At 40.3% G+C, this 16,962-nt stretch overlaps 2 protein-coding genes across 2 annotated transcripts; both read left to right on the top strand.

Annotated features, from left to right (window-relative positions):
• Nucleotides 1–448: 448 nt before the first annotated feature.
• On the top strand, nt 449–6,783 carry LOC140947098 (probable glutathione S-transferase 5). The gene is made up of 5 exons (XM_073396177.1): nt 449–688; nt 2,671–2,772; nt 3,571–3,686; nt 4,349–4,459; nt 6,471–6,783. The coding sequence occupies exons 1-5, from the start codon at nt 556–558 to the stop codon at nt 6,645–6,647; spliced, it is 639 nt and encodes a 212-aa protein (XP_073252278.1). The 5' UTR covers nt 449–555; the 3' UTR covers nt 6,648–6,783.
• Nucleotides 6,784–9,321: 2,538 nt separating this feature from the next.
• Nucleotides 9,322–15,963, top strand: LOC140947099 (glutathione S-transferase 1-like). The gene is made up of 4 exons (XM_073396178.1): nt 9,322–9,568; nt 12,270–12,385; nt 13,037–13,147; nt 15,646–15,963. Exons 1-4 carry the CDS (start codon nt 9,436–9,438, stop codon nt 15,820–15,822), a joined length of 537 nt encoding a protein of 178 aa, XP_073252279.1. The 5' UTR covers nt 9,322–9,435; the 3' UTR covers nt 15,823–15,963.
• Nucleotides 15,964–16,962: the final 999 nt, after the last annotated feature.

The raw sequence follows: 16,962 nt of genomic DNA, 5'->3' as shown, positions 1-16,962 counted from the left end.
ATCCCAAATTTGGAAGAGTGAGACAAGTCCCAGCCAGGGAACCTGGTTGGGACTTGTCTCCCTTTGCCAAATTTGGGATTTTTGTGGGTATTCTGTAAATACCCTAAAATATCCAATATTGGAAATCTGTTATTTTTTCCTGTGCGGTAAACCCCATCTATTCATATGAAACCCCATGATGGCCAAAAGTTAAATTGAATTGAATTGAATTAGTTTGTGGCGGTAAATTGATTCAACATTCTGGCAACTCAGCTGAATCTATAATCCTGATACAATTTTCAGATGGAATATTCAACTCGCACTCCTTTCCTCTGCTAAAATTTCCGGCAAAATATTTGTCTGCACGTACAGTACATTGTAGTACTTCTTTCGAGTGGCCTGTAGCGTGAAATGATGACACGACGACTTGGTGAAATTTGCATAATTCTAATTTTAACACTTGACAGGTGATATAAAATGTCAGCAATGAGTTAGCAGTTCATTGAACTTCAGCGGCAGTTGTGTTGAAGTTGTGCATCCACTCATAGTAAGACTCGACTGAAACATTCTGCAGAAATGTCTGGCTACAAGTTGTTCTACTTTCCAGTCCGCGCTGCAGGAGAAAAATGTCGACTTGCATTTGCGGCTGCTAAGATTGATTACGAGGATATTCGATTGGAAGGCGAAGAATGGGCAAAAGAGAAAGCGTGTAAGTAACGTAAAAGTTCACCACATTCCTTAAAAAGCGCGCGACGGTTATCTGTCGATTCTTTTTAATTCTGTAATCTTAAATAGCTGTTTAAAACGGTCAAAGCCGACGGCAAATCAGCGCCATACATTCGCTTGGTTTTCGATCGGGTTTAAAGATTTTAATGATGTGCGGGTCGCGAATGCTGGATTGGTAACTGATTGAACTAAAATTGCTTAGTCACGCTGACAAGTGCGCTCACCCTTTTTTTAATGGTTTCCGCCGACCACAAGTGGTATCATTGGTTTTATTATTATTATTATTATTATGTCGCAGTATGAAACTTTGGAATGCTGTCCACATTATGAGTAGTATAGGGCGCATAGCGTAACCTACACCACTTGAGAAGCTATACTTAGAAGTAAAAAAAGGTCGATACGAAACCTTATTACTATTATTATTATTATTATTATTATTATTATTATTATTATTATTATTATTATTAACCCTACGTTTTTTAGGTTTCGTAGAATGCTGCGAAAGAAAGTTGGTCTTTAAATAATAAGAGTTACATTTTTAAAATCGACGAGCTCCTGTAATCTACATTTCTTATAGCTTCTGTGGCGGGAAAGTTACTCGTTTTCCGGGAAGGAACCTGGCTTTGAATGTAAAATAATTTCAACTTACAATTCAAATATCCTCCTGGTTTTTAATACTTTACCCGGTTGGTATTGTAACTTTGAACCTTCTGATTGTATTCTCATCGCATGAACTGAAGGATCAGAATATAACTCGGAAACGCCAATCATGTTCTCAATAGGCCCTCCAAGAAATTACACGGCGATGATCGAATGGGGTCACAAATTAAAACTCAAACAAACCCAAAACTTCACCCCCCCCCCCCCCCCCCCCCACAAGAACCAAGACCATCTTCTGTTTTAACAGTAACATATTGTACAGAAAAACAACTTCAGATACAGTAAAATGTTAATTAACAGATTATTCCCGTAGGTTGGATTCTTACTAACTAATTGAAGAAGGGGGTTTTTCGAAATCATGCAATCATACCTCCTACTGATTTTGGCCTTTTGCGGCTATCCTATATATCCCAAAGAGAAAAAAATAAGGAAATTCGAATTTTGGGCGCGGTCGGGCTGGTCGCAAAATTTTCGTCAGGTTATACTTGTAAGGGAATTAACCTGTCATGCGTTTTATACTTGAGCCTCCGACTGGGATATTTGGGGCAAACCTATCCCACGTTATGACACTAATACATTGATTGTATTTTATTGTATTGTATCGTATCGTATCGTATCGTATCGTGTCGTGTCGTGTCGTGTCGTGTCGTGTCGTATCGTATCGTATCGTATCGTGTCGTGTCGTATCGTGTCGTATCGTATTGTACCCATGAACGCCTCCTGGGAAGGAGCGTTGTGTAACAGAAGGCATCGTTTATTGCGTCTTGCGGCCTTGCTGCAAACGTGATAAACGTCGTGCTCCACCCTTAAAAAAGAATATTTAAGAGACAGCTCACAGTCTGCAATCTGGTATCGAATACACATTGATATGATCAGCTTTGCAGTCGTTTTTGGACTTCTCGTTTTATGTTCATCGAATTGAGAACCCATGGGAGGAACTCCCTATAATAGCCTAGACGGGGAAGGACCTTAAGGTCTAACAGACGCATTTTATGGCTGTGAAAGAGACAAGAAAACTTCCTGGTTTAGTGACATATTCGCCTATAAACAAATGGTGCATTTACAGCAGTTCGCAAAAGATGCAGGTGTACCATTTTTCAATTGAAAGGGATGCCTTCTCTGTCAAAAATAGTTTATGTAAGAATGAGGTGTTGGACCTTGGGGTAAAGCCTCCCTTTATAAGACTTCATTGAATGTTATTGAATGTTCCCCACCCCTCGCCTCCCTCGGGATTTAGCATAACCAGGGCTGCCATTGACCTCTCTTTAAAAGAAACCCCTACGTATTACTACTTTTCTGTTTCAGCTGGTAGACCACCTCTCGGTCAAATGCCATTCATTGTGACTCCTGAAGGAAAAATCCTGGCACAGTCTAGTACAATTATGAAGTACATCTGCAAAAAAGGAGGTGATGTGTTGAACGGAATTTTTTAATCAGCATATCGTTCCTACCGTAGCCTGCGAGCAAACTCTCCTTTTCGAGCCGCGAGAGACCGCGTGAGCGAGCGGCCCAACCCTCGCGCGCATCTCCTTTAGTGTGCGGTTCTTGCGTGACTTTTCGCGACTACCCCAGAAGGAGAGCTGCCTCGCCGGCTACTCCCGGCCCCGGTTGTTCAAAAGTTGAATAGCGCTATCTACCAGATAAATCACTATTCAGCGGATAAGTATTGGGGAAACTAATTGCACTATCCACTAAATACAGATTTATCCGATGGATGGCGCTCTCCAGCCTTTGAACAACCAAAGCCTGCTCATTAGCCTCCCACGCAGACTTTTTTTTGGAGCTTCGTTGCGCGTTCTTTCCCCAAACGGAAAGCGAGGCCCTAAGAGCGTCTGCGTAGGAGGCTACCTGTCGATATAGTTTATAAAAGATTCATTCATTCGTTCATCCAACCATCCATCCATCCATCCATCCATCCATCCATCCACCAAACTGTCCGTCTGTTCGTTCGTTCGTTCGTTCGTTCGTTCATCATTCTTCCATTCTCTCTTTTCTTTTTTTTTTCTTTCTTTCTTTTTCTCTTTTCTTTTCTTTTCTTTTTTTTCTCTTATTCCTTGTCTCCGTGTCTTTTTTTCTCCTTTTCATTCTCTCCTTCCTACTATTTCTTCTTTTCCTTTCTTTCTTTCTTTCTTTTTTCCTTCTTACTTTTTATTAGTTAAGAAGGCGTATGCTGGATTAGCTTTAATTTTTATTTATGGTGATTAGGTTTGTGCCCAGCCAACAGTTTTGATGAAGCGACAGCGGATATGATAAGTGATGGAGTCGTTGATTTAGTTCTGCAATTTGTCAAGATATACTATGAGAAAGACGAAACCAAGAAGGTAATGCAAAAGTTAATGTCCGTTTCAGTACCCCACATACAGAGCCTGTCAGGCTTTACTCCTGAGATTGCAAATCAGTCGGTCTTTTTCTTTAAATCGGTTTTGCAAAGCGCTTCGCGCGATATTAGGGAGTTTGAGCAACGACGTTTTTGAGCGACGCGAGTCAACCGGAAGTGAACCTTTTTGCAATGTTGGGCCGTGATTTTTAACAAAGTTTCTAGCAGATCGTCTCTATCATAATAAAGTAACTGAGCAATACAAATTAGGTAGCATCGAGGCATATTAAAAACGTTTTTTCATAGCCATAAATTGCATTTGTTAGCCCTTTTGGACCTTTTAACTGGCAAAAATTACATACGTCCCTACTCTTCCATAAACTTTTGTCAATTAATGAAATTCCTTCCCTTTCATATACCTGAAGCCTGAAAAAGGTACCCATTTCGGGCGAAGCCTCCCCGTATAAGCCATTTAAGCCATTATAGGGAGTTCCCCCCCCCCCCGGCCTTAAGTGGAGTCGTCCCATTGCCAGTTCATCCGTATACACGGAGCTTAGAGAAGTACTTCTCAGTTTTGCCCCGTGTACAATCCTGTGGGCTTACTTTTTCCAGTTTCCCAGAATTTAGTTTCATTGATGACCTACATTTTGTTTTCCTTAAATGAAGGAAGAGCTGAAAAAGGAGTTTTATGGAACGACGCTTCCTCCCCGACTCGAGAAATATGAAGCTCTTCTCAAAAACAGGGATGAAGGCAAGGGCTTCTTTCTAGGCGAAAAGGTGAGATAAGGAAAAAATTAAGCAAAGCATAATGCAAATTAAGCATAGCAAGGGGATTAGGCCTGCTTAGAACACTAACGAGTATAGAGCGTTTTCACTCACGTGGTCAGCAAAACAAAAGAAAGGTTTTACATAAGAAAAGAGTTCAACTTCCACAGGACTGGTTTGGAAAACCAACATGGCCGCTGTTTCATTGTTTTGGGACACAAATATGGCCGCCGTGACGTCATTTGAAAACGATCTATAGTAATTAAGTCATAAATAAAACGTTGATAGCCTTCGAATTCAGCCTTCTCTCATCCTTCTTGCCACTAGGGACGTCCCAAACGGTGATCGAGAAGCGAGAAGAGACACCTTTATCTGCAGGCTAAAACGATGACCGCTCCCTGAGCCTTCAAAGTTCAACCCGTCCCAAAGAAAGTCTTTTCAAAAAATTTTAAAATATAGCAACGTCAGCACATTTTGCATGGCACTGAGCAGCATGAATTCCTAGCGTGACGTCTTCCCTTCTGTTACTCTGTAAATTTGGTGCGCGTCAGGGGTTTGATCAGCGATTTTTTTAAATAGGGAGTGCTATGACAGTGACGACAACAAAAACGTCAAAATCTAATAGGTTCAGTGAATAGTCACGGCAACAACTCTTCTAAGACGTGTCTTATTTTAGAACAGCCCTTAGCAGCTGTTCTTAGAAACACGTCGTATACATGGCCTTCGCGTCTTAAATAAGGCGCAAACGCATAGTAAGCATGCGTTAATTTTTGGCGGGAAAATTTTCGCTTGCCCCGCGGTGGACTGGCAGGCTACTGGCAGGGAAAAGTTATTACATATTAAAACGCGTTTTCGATTCCTTGGGCTGCCGTCTATTCTAAGAGTTTTAAGCTTTATTGTTTCTTAATTCGCTCATGTATAATGAGCACGCTGACAAAGACAAAACGAAACACCGAAACACGTGGTCCACCGCTGAAGAAAAGGATTTTTTGTTGTTATGCAAAGAGAGGGCAATAGCAGATCTCGAGGACAAATGTTGGATTGCCGTTGCTACGGGCAACATTCACATGGATACGAGTCAAGAACAGAAATAAGACGCGAACCATATTTACACGAGCTGTTTTCGTCTTAGATAAGACCTGCTCATATAAATGGTACAGTTCGCGTCTTATGTAACACGCGTCTTATTTTTCCTCGTATTAATGGCCCTCGTATGTGCGGTTACACGGGACATTTTTTTATTTACCATGGTAAATATTAATGACCCTTTTACCGTGGAAAATTGCTTCGGTGCGTGTGACCGGACTTTCCCGAGATAAATTTACCATGGGAAATATCCATGGTTGCGTCAAAAATAGCAAAGAAACCGCTTATAACATTAAACTTGGTAAAAAGCGAGGGTTTTCCGATACCCAAGGCAAAGCAGCCAATCAGATTTCTTCATCATGAAACCCCAAACAATTGCTTTTTTTTAAAAGGGTTTCTTTGGCACTGTTGAGAGAAAGATCGATGGTGACATGACAGATTTCACGTGAAGATGAAAGAAACAGGGAAATTTTGAGGCAAAATTTTGAACTGGTTTGTTGGGATAGATTTAGAAAAGATATTTCCCCAAAATAAGTTTTATTCCTGGTATATATCGAACCGTTGGATGCAGCTGAACAGTAAAATCGAACTATATACCTTCGCTAATTATCATGAATAACATACCAGTTGAAATTTCAGCTATAAAATTATAGGTAAATTTTCAACATAACATAAAATACTGCCATTGTCGACGGCGGTTATTACCGTAATTGCGCGAATGAAGCCGTAAACTGAAAGCGGCTTAATTACCTTAATGGCATCTAAACTAAACCCACGTTAAATTTACCACGGCTTCGTTAACGTGGGAAAAGCCTTTTACCATGGTTTGTGTAACCGCATCTATTGCCTGAGGCTTGCAGCACACACTCAGAAGAAAGGCTACCCTAATCCTACGCCCCTGGCGTAACTGCGATTTCTTTCTGTTTCTTATCTGCAGCTGAGCTATGCCGACATCACTTTCTTTGACTTCTTTAACAACTTCCAATCGAAGGGTAAAGAGGATGTTCCTGGAGAACTTGAGAAGTTCCCGCTCTTGGTGGAGCATTATAAGCGGGTGTTAAACGTGCCCGAAATAAATGAGTGGGTAAAGAAACGCCCTGTAACCGAATATTAAGCTTGTGGTTGCTATTGAAGAAATTGTAAAGCGAGAGAAAGGCCTAAAACAGAGATTTTAGCGTGTGCCGTAGTTGAACGACTCCGTGCTTCACCGTTGGCTTTAGGTGCAAAGGAATAAAGAAAACTTTAAAAGGTTTATTTTTGTATTGATCGAATTTGTCCAATGTGCCGATATACCCCGGCCTCAAAGGAGTTTCAAAGGGAACTGAAAGGGAAACTTGAGTAAAGGTTTTTATATGGGCCGCCGAGACCTTCAAACCCTGACCCCGTTTAAGACAAAAATAATTTCATTTCGCTACCCTGTTTAAGACAAGAGGCCTTATTTCTTGACACACTGATTCCGCATATCTCACTATAGTGTCGCTGCTCGCTAATGCAAGAGAAAGAAAGACTAAGTAAACTAACTGATGCGAATTTGAAATGGTTTAAAGAAACCCTTGAGGGTGTTTTAATCAGAGTAATGATGACATAATTTCTGCCCATGTATGTCGCGTTTGTGACCCTCGTTTGCTTGCTCTAAAAACCGGGATGGATATTAGAGGCCAGGCCAGAAAAGGGTTGGGAAAAGACACTTCTTCTGGTTCGTTCTGGCAGCACACCTGCCAAAAGATTTAACGACAGTAACCGCCGGGAACTGTAGGTTTCTAAGGTCTTCAATGCAGGAGAGAGGTTTCAAAAAGCAATTCTAAACGGTATATTTAGGACATTAGGCCAGCTTCAAAATCACTCGCTAAGGAAGTTAATTGATGTAGTAGTTAAATAACGTTTCCGCCAAACGTGTCAACAAGCGGACAGGCTCCCCCGATCGTTCAACCCTGCAGAGGGGGGGTTAGCGCTCACTTTTGGTAGAAATAGTGTAGACGCAGTATTGTTGCAACAAAAAGTTTTCTTGACTTATCTACTGATATAGGCAGCAAACTTTTTACCACACTATTTAAACCTATTATTACTGTATAACTCTGAAGTATGGGGTGGGAAAAGTGCCAAACTGAACCTGGATTAATTAATCGGGAACATGACCCTGCGGAAAGGCGACTATATTCTCCCAATTCTATGAATACTTTCTTGGTTTAAATAAACGAGCTTCTAATGTTTGCGGTAGATGATTCAATATCCTAGGCAACTCAGCTGAAAAAACTGTAAGCCTGATATATTTTTCATGTGGAATATTTGATTCGTAATCCTTTCCTCTACGTAAAATTTCCGGCAAATATTTGCTTCAATGGCGCGCACAGTAATTATAGTCTTGAAATAAAAACACTCTACTTGCTCATGATGATATCAAAAGAATTAGCAAATACTGGGAAACAGTCCTCCATCTCTTCCGCAAATCAAATTTGTTCTCAGTTTAACAAAAAAGGATCAAAAGCGACTAACTCAACAAATAGGTAAATTAGAGATAACTGACTAAAAATATCATTGAAATAAAAAGTAAACCCAAATCAATTCTGTCCTTCTATCTTTTTCTGAAGACACTGATAAGAAATCTCTTAAACTATCTAAACTCAAACCCCGGACGAGCGACGGCAAAATTAAGGACAAATAGTCATGAACTAATAATAGAATATGGAGGATACTGCTCGCCCAAAATGCCTGAACATTTTATTTATGATAACTGATGCAAGTATTGTTCTCTAAGTGAAATGGAAGACAGGAAACACTTCATACTCTCTTTATTGCTTCCTTTATCTTAAAGAACGACACTATCTTGTTTATTCTACAGGCAACAAATATCCTTATTTGAATCACTCTCTGATCTGAACTGATATGATAACCTTTCTATTAATAGCGGAGCTACACGTGCGCGCTTTGCGCACGCTATTGGAGCCATCCATCCGAGAAATTTTGGTAATCACGTGACCGTACAGCCGTTCTAACCAGAGGGAAACCAAAATGAAATGTCAAACTTTCTAGAGTGTGGGAGCCTGTAATCTGTGTTTAACTTGATAATGAACATCCATATTAAGGACAACTGACAGCTGTCAAAACAGGGTATCGGCTGACTAGTATCACATGACCGTATCGCAGGCTCAGGTGCCAACTAAACAGGATGAAGACTGGTATTGGCCAGTACAAAATATTGTAAACCTCAGGCTTTTTCACATTGTTTGATCAGTCTTGGCAGTAGTCTTTTTGACTTTAATTCTATTTTTAATAATAACAGGCAACATGTAGCAGAAGTAGATCATATAGATCATGTAGATCATATAACTAGAAATTTGCTATGTAATTATCTCTTCTTTTACGGGTGACGAGTATTGTAATCAGCAATGCCATCTATTGGCTCATCCTCGGTGTTAGAACCTGTTAAACTCACAAGTGACCTAAAACAGAGGAAACAAAGAAGTCAGCACAATAAAACGTAGAAAAACAAAAGGTGGGAAACAAAGAAAAGTTCACAGGTTCTTACACCGAGGTAAACCCCATCTATTCATATGAAAATGGTCAAAAGTTAAATTGAATTGAATTGAATTAGTTTGTGGCGGTAAACTGATTCAACATTCTGGCATCTCAGCTGATAAATCTATAATCCTGACAAATTTTTTAGATGGAATATTTAATTCGCACTCCTTTCCTCTACTAAAATTTACGGCAAAATATTTGCCTGCACGTACAGTCCTTCGAGTGGCCTGTTGCGTGCCATTTACAACATAATTCTAATTTTAACACATGACTGGTGATATAAAAGGTCAGCAATGAGTTAGCAGTTCATTGAACTTCAGCAGCAGTTGTGTTGAAGTTGTGCATCCACTCACAGTAAGAATCGACTGAAACATTCTGCAGAAATGTCTGGCTACAAGTTGTTCTACTTTCCAGGCCGCGTTGGAGGAGAAAAATGTCGACTTGCATTTGCGGCTGCAAAGATTGACTACGAGGACAATCGATTGGCGGACGAAGAATGGGCAAAAGAGAAAGCGTGTAAGTAACATAACTGTCACCAGATTGCTTAAAAAGCGTGCGACGGTTATCTGTCGATTCTTTTTAATTCTGTAATCTTAAATAGCTGTTTAAAACGGAATGCGATCAAAGCCGATGGCAAATACGCATACATACGCATACATTCGCTTGATTTTTTGGGGGGTTTAAAGATTTTAATGATGTGCGGGTCGCGAATGCTGGATTGGTAACTGATTGAACTAAAATTGCTTAGTCAGGCTGACTAGTGTGCTCACTCTTTTTAATGGTTTCCGCCGACCACAAGTGGTATCATTGATTTTATTATTATTATTATTAATCACGCCTTAATGGTTTCCGCCGACCACAAGTGGTATCATTGGTTTTATTATTATTATTATTATTATTAGTCACACCTTAATGGTTTCCGCCGACCATAAGTGGTATCATTGTTTTTAATTCAGTAATCTTAAATAGCTCTTTAACCCATTCGCCCCTGAACCGCCCGCAACCGCCCGTGCGGTTACGGTTACTGCCCGTCCTTTCTACCCCTTGTGACGTCATCAGTTTTAACTGTCAAGGACAACTTTGTCCTCTAACTTGCGCAGAGTGAAGTGATCTTTCAAACCATACCAGAATGAGCACTATTCAGTCAAGGACACCAAAGAAAAAGGCAAAAAACCATTTAAGATTGACCTGTAAATCTCCATAAAAATTTTGTTCCATTGCCCACCTACCTTCCCTTTCACCTAATCCTAAGATCCTAAAAACTCTTCCCACCGAAATGAAGCCTACTAAATGCCCAGCAAGAGAAAAAAAATGATGCAAGAAAAGTGAAAAAAGAGGGAAGGAGAGAAAGCGAAAAGTAAAAGTCAAGACTGCTGTATCACTTTTAAACCCAGAAACTCTCAAAATTGTGCTTTCTGCTGCGCATGTCCGAACTACGCAAGCTGATATTTTGCATCTGGATCAGAAGGCCGTGAAGTGTACGACCTGTAAACGGGTTTGTGGTAAGTTTTAGCTCTTTATAGTATGACAGTGACCAGAAAACCACTCGACTATTCTGAAAACGCGTTTTTCGGCAAAATCTCCAGGAGCGAATGGGTTAAAACGGAATGCGATCAAAGCCGACGGCAAATTGGCATACATTAGCTTGATTTTCGATCGGGTTTAAAGATTTTAATGATGTGCGGGTCGCGAATGCTGGATTGGTAACTGATTGAACTAAAATTGCTTAGTCAGGCTGACAAGTGGTATCATTGGTTTTATTATTATTATTATTATTATTATTATTATTATTATTATCATTATTATTATTATTATTATAAACAATTATTGGATGAGGTTTTTGTGATATCCGGAATAATCAAGGTCGAGGTATTCCGGATATACAAAAACCGAATCTAATAATTATTTATTATACAAGCCATTCTTATTTTTTTTATTATAGAAGCCATTCTTACTTCGCTGACCGCGAACTTGACATTGCTGTCCGTGCACTTGACATTGCTCTTGGAAATCATGCATTGCACGTGCAACCTACAGATTATTCACTAATCTGTAGGTACAGATTAGTGAATAATCTGTAGGTTGCGCTGTTTCCCAGAATTAACTGTAGCCTTTTAGCCATTAAGAAGACAGATGGTGACTACAATGTATAATAATTATTATTAGTAGTACATTTTTTAGGTTTCGAAGACTGCTACGAAAGAAAGTTGGTCTTTAAATAATTAGAGTTACATTTTTAAAATCGACGAGCCCCTGTAATCTACATTTCTTATAGCTTCTTTGGCGGGAAAGTTACTCGTTTTCCGGGAAGGAACCTGGCTTTGTATGTAAAATAATTTCAACTTACAATTCAAATATTCTCCTGGTTTTTAATACTTTACCCGGTTGGTATTGTAACTTTGAACCTTCTGATTGTATTCTCATCGCATGAACTGAAGGATCAGAATATAACGCGGAAACGCCAATTTTGTTCTCAAGAGGCCCTCCAAGAAATTACATTTTCAAGTGACGGCGATGATCGAATGGGGGCAAAAATTCAAACTCAAAGAAATCCCTAGGGCTTCCAAACAAAACCCCCAAAATCCCCTGGACCCAAAACTTAACCCCTTCAAGAACCAAGAACATCTTCTGTTTTAACAGTGACATATTGTACAGAAAAACAACTTCAGATAGTTTTTCCCTTAAAATCCATACTTAAATCAAGCCACCCAAAAAACTACTTACTAATTGCAGGAGCCCATGCCAAATTGTCTTTCTCAAAAAATCCCAGAATCAAAAATCTCAACCCCCCCAAAATTCCTTCGATCACCCCCGCCACTTAAAATCAGGAGTACCCCCCTCCCCCTCGCCCGAACGTTCAATGCGTTCCTTCCTCGATGTGGGCGCTTTTGTAGAGAAAGAACGGGTGACGAGGCCCTATAAGTTTGGCACGGTGAGGGAAGCGCACGCACGTGCGAGCGTCGAACGCGAACGCAACAAACAAGGGTCCGTCAAGTGCGTGGTCGTTTTGGCGTTACGCTCGACGCTTTTCTTTTCTTTTCTTTTTTTCTCTTATTCCTTGTCTCTGTTTTCTTTTTTTTCTCCTTTTCATTCTCTCTTTCTTACTTTCCCTTCTTTTCCTTTCTTTCTTTCTTTTTTCCGTCTTACTTTTTTTTAGTTAAGAAGGCGTATGCTGGATTAGCTTTAACAATTTTTAATTTTTATTTATTGTGATTAGGTTTGTGCCCAGCTAACAGGTTTGATGAAGCGACAGCGGATATGATAACTGATCAAGTCGGTGATTTAACTCAGCCATTAATCAATATATACAATGAGAAAGACGAAACGAAGAAGGTATTGCGAAATTTGATGTCCATTTCAGTTCCTTACAGTGTCTGTCAGGCTTTATTCGAGACTGCAAATCAGTCGGTCTTTTTCCTAAAATCGGTTTCCAAAGCACTTTGCGCGATATTAGGGAGTTTGAGCAACAACGTCTAGTGAGCTACGCACGTTAATCGGAAGTGAACTTTTTGCAATGTTGGTTCTCGCCAAAACAGAGCAGCAACTTTGCAGTCGGATGTGATGTTATAAATCGGTGGATCATAGGTATACGAAACAAGTACCAGGCGCTATTGGAGTCGTGCCCCCCCCTGACTTTTTGGAATGCTGGTTCGTGATTTTTAACAAAGTTTCTAGCAGATCGTCTCTATCAGAATCAAGACAATGAGCGATACAAATTTGGTAGCATCGAGGCATATTAAAAGGGAAAAGGACTTACTTCCGGTGAAGTAAGTTGCTTAAACTCTCTATTTTCGAGCGACGCGCGTGGACCTTGCGCCCTCCTAGGGCGTGTGTGGCGAGACTGTCCCCAGTCTCACTCTTCGTTTTCACCCTCACTCTAGGCCTTTCCTTCCAGCGCTTACAATCCCGTAGGTTTTACTCCAAATTCTGTTTCCCAGAACTTAGTGTTAGTGATCTATGATTTGTTTTGCTTTAAAAATAAAGGAGGAGATAAGGAAGGAGTTTTATGGGACGACGCTTCCTGTCCGACTCGAGAAATTTGAAGCTCTTCTCAAAAACAGGGATGAAGGCAAAGGCTTCTTTCTGGGCGAAAAGGTAAGATCCGAAGAATGCACAAAGCGTGCCAAGGGGATTAGGCCTGCTTAGAACACTAACGAGTATAGTAATTAAGTCATAAATAAAACGATGATAGCCTTCGAATTCAGGCGTCTCTCCTTGTTCTCGCCACTAGGGACGTCCCAAGCGGCGAACGAGAAGCGAGAAGAGACGCCTGTATCTGCAGGCTGAAACGATGACCGCTCCCTGAGCCTTCACCCGGTCCCAAAGAAAGTCTTTTCTAAATGTTTTAAAATACAGCAACGTCAGCACATTTTGCATGGTACTGAGCAGCATGACTTCCTAGCGTGACGTCTTCCCTTCTGTTACTGAATCGTTTGTGTAAATTTGGTGCGCGTCAGGCGTTTCATCAGCGATTTTAAGAGTTTAAGATGCTGACGGTGACGACAACAAAAACGTCAAAAAACCAATAGGTTCAGTGAATAGCCACGGCAACAACTCTGCTAAGACGCGTCTTGTTTTAGAACAGCCCTTAACGCCTGTTCTTAGAAAAGCTTCGTATAAATGACCTTCGCGTCTTACATGAGACGCAAACGCATGGTACGTATGCGTTAATTTTTGGCGGGAAAATTTTCTCTTGCCCCACGGCGGACTGGCAGGCTACTGGCAGGGAAAAGTTATTTACAAATAACTACAACGCGTCTTCGTTTCCTTGGGTTGCCATCGATTCTAAGACTTTTAAGCTTTATTTGTTTCTTCGCTCTTGTATAATGAGCACCTCAAGGTAATTGAGGCATGGGTCCCCAGGTGTTAAGTTAAAAAGTAGGGGGGTGGTCTATCTTTCGGTACATTAGCAGTGGCAAGCTGAAAACTTGTCAGACACATAAACGGCTAGTTTTTATCTATTTGCTATGCTTTAATTATGCAAATAAGGTCACGTGACACGCCACGCCCAAAAAACCCTTGAACTTAAATGGGCACACTTTTTCTTGTTTCCTTCATTTTTCTACTAGTTTCATAATTTTAAGGCCGTTAAGTATGTCATTTCTGCGCTTGGCAATGTCAAGAGTTTTCAAAGGAAAGGCATGTTAAAATGATACATTTGTATTGGGAGACTGGGTACTAGTCGAAAAACCCGTTTATTTTCAAATAGATGAGATATTTGAAAGTTGCCAAGCACAGTTTTGTAGCGGCTTATATTTTGTATCTTCTTAGGGTAGTAAAGTAAGATAACTATTGCTAAAAAGTGTGCCCATTTTTTCTTAAAGATATTTTGAAACTTTGAGGAGCTGTAAGGTCACGTGACCTAATTTGCATAATTTTGGTCTGTTTAAAAGCATCAATTTTGGTGTTGTGTAATATTTTTTGGTATTTTCTGCTTCATGATAAACCATTCATATTATAGACCACCCCCCTCATTTTTACAGGAAAATGGCTGTTGACCCATGCCTTAATTTACCTGAGACGCCGACAAAGGTAAACGAAACACGTGGTCCACCGCTGAAGAAAATGATTTTTTGTTGTTATGCAAGGAGAGAGTAATAGCAGATCTCGAGGACAAATGTTGGATTGCCGTTGCTACGGGCAACATTCATACGAAAACGAGTCAAGAACAGAAATAAGACGCGAACCATATTTATACGAGCTGTTTTCGTCTTAGATAAGACCTGCTCGTATGAATGGTACAGTTTGCGTCCTATGTAAGACTCGTCTTATTTTTCTGGCCCTAGTACGTGCGTTTACACGGGACACTTTTTATTTACCATGGTAAATGACCCTTTTACCGTGGGAAATTGCCTCGGTGCGTGTGACCGGACTTTCCTGAGATAAATTTACCGTGGGAAATATCCATGGTTACGTCAAAAATAGCAAAGAAACCGCTTATGACATTAAACTTGGTAAAACGCAAGGGTTTTTCGATATCCAAGGCAAAACAGCCAATCAGATTTCTTCATCATGAAACCCCCCAAAATTTCTTTTTTTAAACAGGTTTCTTTCGCACTGTTGAGAGAAAGATTGATGGTGACATGACAGATTTCACGTTAAGATATAAGAAACAGGGGAATTTTGAGGCTAAATTTTGAACTGGTTTGTTGGGATAGATTTAGAAACGATATTCCCCAAAATATGTTCTACAGTATTCCTGGTATCGAACCGTTGGATGCAGCTGAACTGTAAAATTGAACTATATACCTTAGCTAAATTATCGTGAATAACATACCGGTTGAAATTTAATTTCAGCTGTAAAATTATACGTAGATTTTCAACATAACACAAAATACTGCCACTTACGACGGCGGTTATTACCGTAATTGCGCGAATGAAGCCGCAAACTGAAAGCGGCTTAATTACCTTAATGGGAACTAAACTAAACCCACGTTAAATTTACCACGGCTTTGTTAACGTGGGAAATGCCTTTTACCATGGTTTGTGAAACTGCATCTATTGCCTAAGGCTTATTACACCCGCAGAAGAAAGGTTACCCCAATCCTGCGCCCATAGAGTAACCGCGATTTCTTTCTGTTTCTTATCTGCAGCTGAGCTATGCCGACATCCTTTTCTTTGACTTCTTTAACAGCTTCCATGCGAAGGGTAAAGAGGATGTTCCTGGGGAACTTGAGAAGTTCCCGCTCTTGGTGGAGCATTATAAACGGGTGTTAAACGTGCCAGAAATAAATGAGTGGGTAAAGAAACGCCCTGTAACCGAATTCTAAGCTTGTGGTCTTGCTATTGTAGCAACTGTTAAGCGAGAGAAAGGCCCAAAGCACTTCTAGCGTGTGCTGTAGTCAAACAGCTCCGTGCGTCACCGTTGTTTTTTTTAAGGTGCAAACGAATAAAGAAAAGGTATATTTTTGTATTGATCTTGTGTTCAATGTGCCGATATACCCGGGTATAGTTGGGGACACCGCAGGGAAACTTAAGTCAGGGTGTGCCAAAAACTAAAGTAGCCAGTGTAAAACTTAAAATGCTACCATTGCCCTTTCTCTTCTCCTCGCTCTTTCCATTTTTCCTCTCCTTTTCCTTCGCTGCAGTGATTTCTCAGTTTATCGAGCGTAAAATTAAAAGCCTGTCTTTTGGCCCGTTTGTAACTGCAAGTTTCGTTAGGTTCGTTTTCAAAAAATCAGCTAGATATACGATCTGAACATAAAGGATTCTACACCCAAACAGAGGCTTAAGCTAAACTGCAGCGGCCAATGCAGCTGCAACTCATGCAGATTCAGGGGTATTTGTTTTTCTATCTAAACGTTCTTTTCACCATGAAGCCTGTAAATTAGGATTGGAAAAGGAAAAACTTCCCAAGTGTTCTCTTTGACACGAGCAAATTTTTATATACAGTATGGCTACATTCCTGTTGATCGATCTGTAGTTCGATGAACAGAAAAATTGTAAAATGATTAAAATGCTAATGTCGGAAAAAAAACCTGATTTATCTTCTTTGTACAAAAACAAACAAACTGCTATCTTACTTCGTCTATTCATTGTTTTAGTCAATGAGGAAGTCGCCTTTCGCTCGCTTTGCACGTATTGAGAACCGTTTAATTTTTTCCCGGGAAAACTAGTGCCTCGAGGATTCTTGGAACGAGAAACCATGCAGTGCAATGGAAGCCATGATCATCAACTGCAAATGGGGCAAATTGCTACAATTTGTGGTCACGACTACGCGAAAATGGACAGTTCTACAGGTGCTACCCTTGGAAAGGTTTCATTCCTTGTTCGGTGGCATATTTGGACAAACTTAGCCGCAAAAATAGCTGTAAATCGCTGGAAGGTTCACCATGTTTACGCGGTGTGCGACCACGTTGGCCTCAAATATCTTACAGGTAAGGGACCGGTCATTATTTATGTAGAGGGGG

This window comes from Porites lutea, chromosome 8 (genome assembly GCF_958299795.1).
Source record: "Porites lutea chromosome 8, jaPorLute2.1, whole genome shotgun sequence".
Lineage (NCBI taxonomy): Eukaryota > Metazoa > Cnidaria > Anthozoa > Scleractinia > Poritidae > Porites > Porites lutea.
Note: the sequence above shows the minus strand (reverse complement) of the source record. Positions and strands in the feature narration are given on the sequence as shown.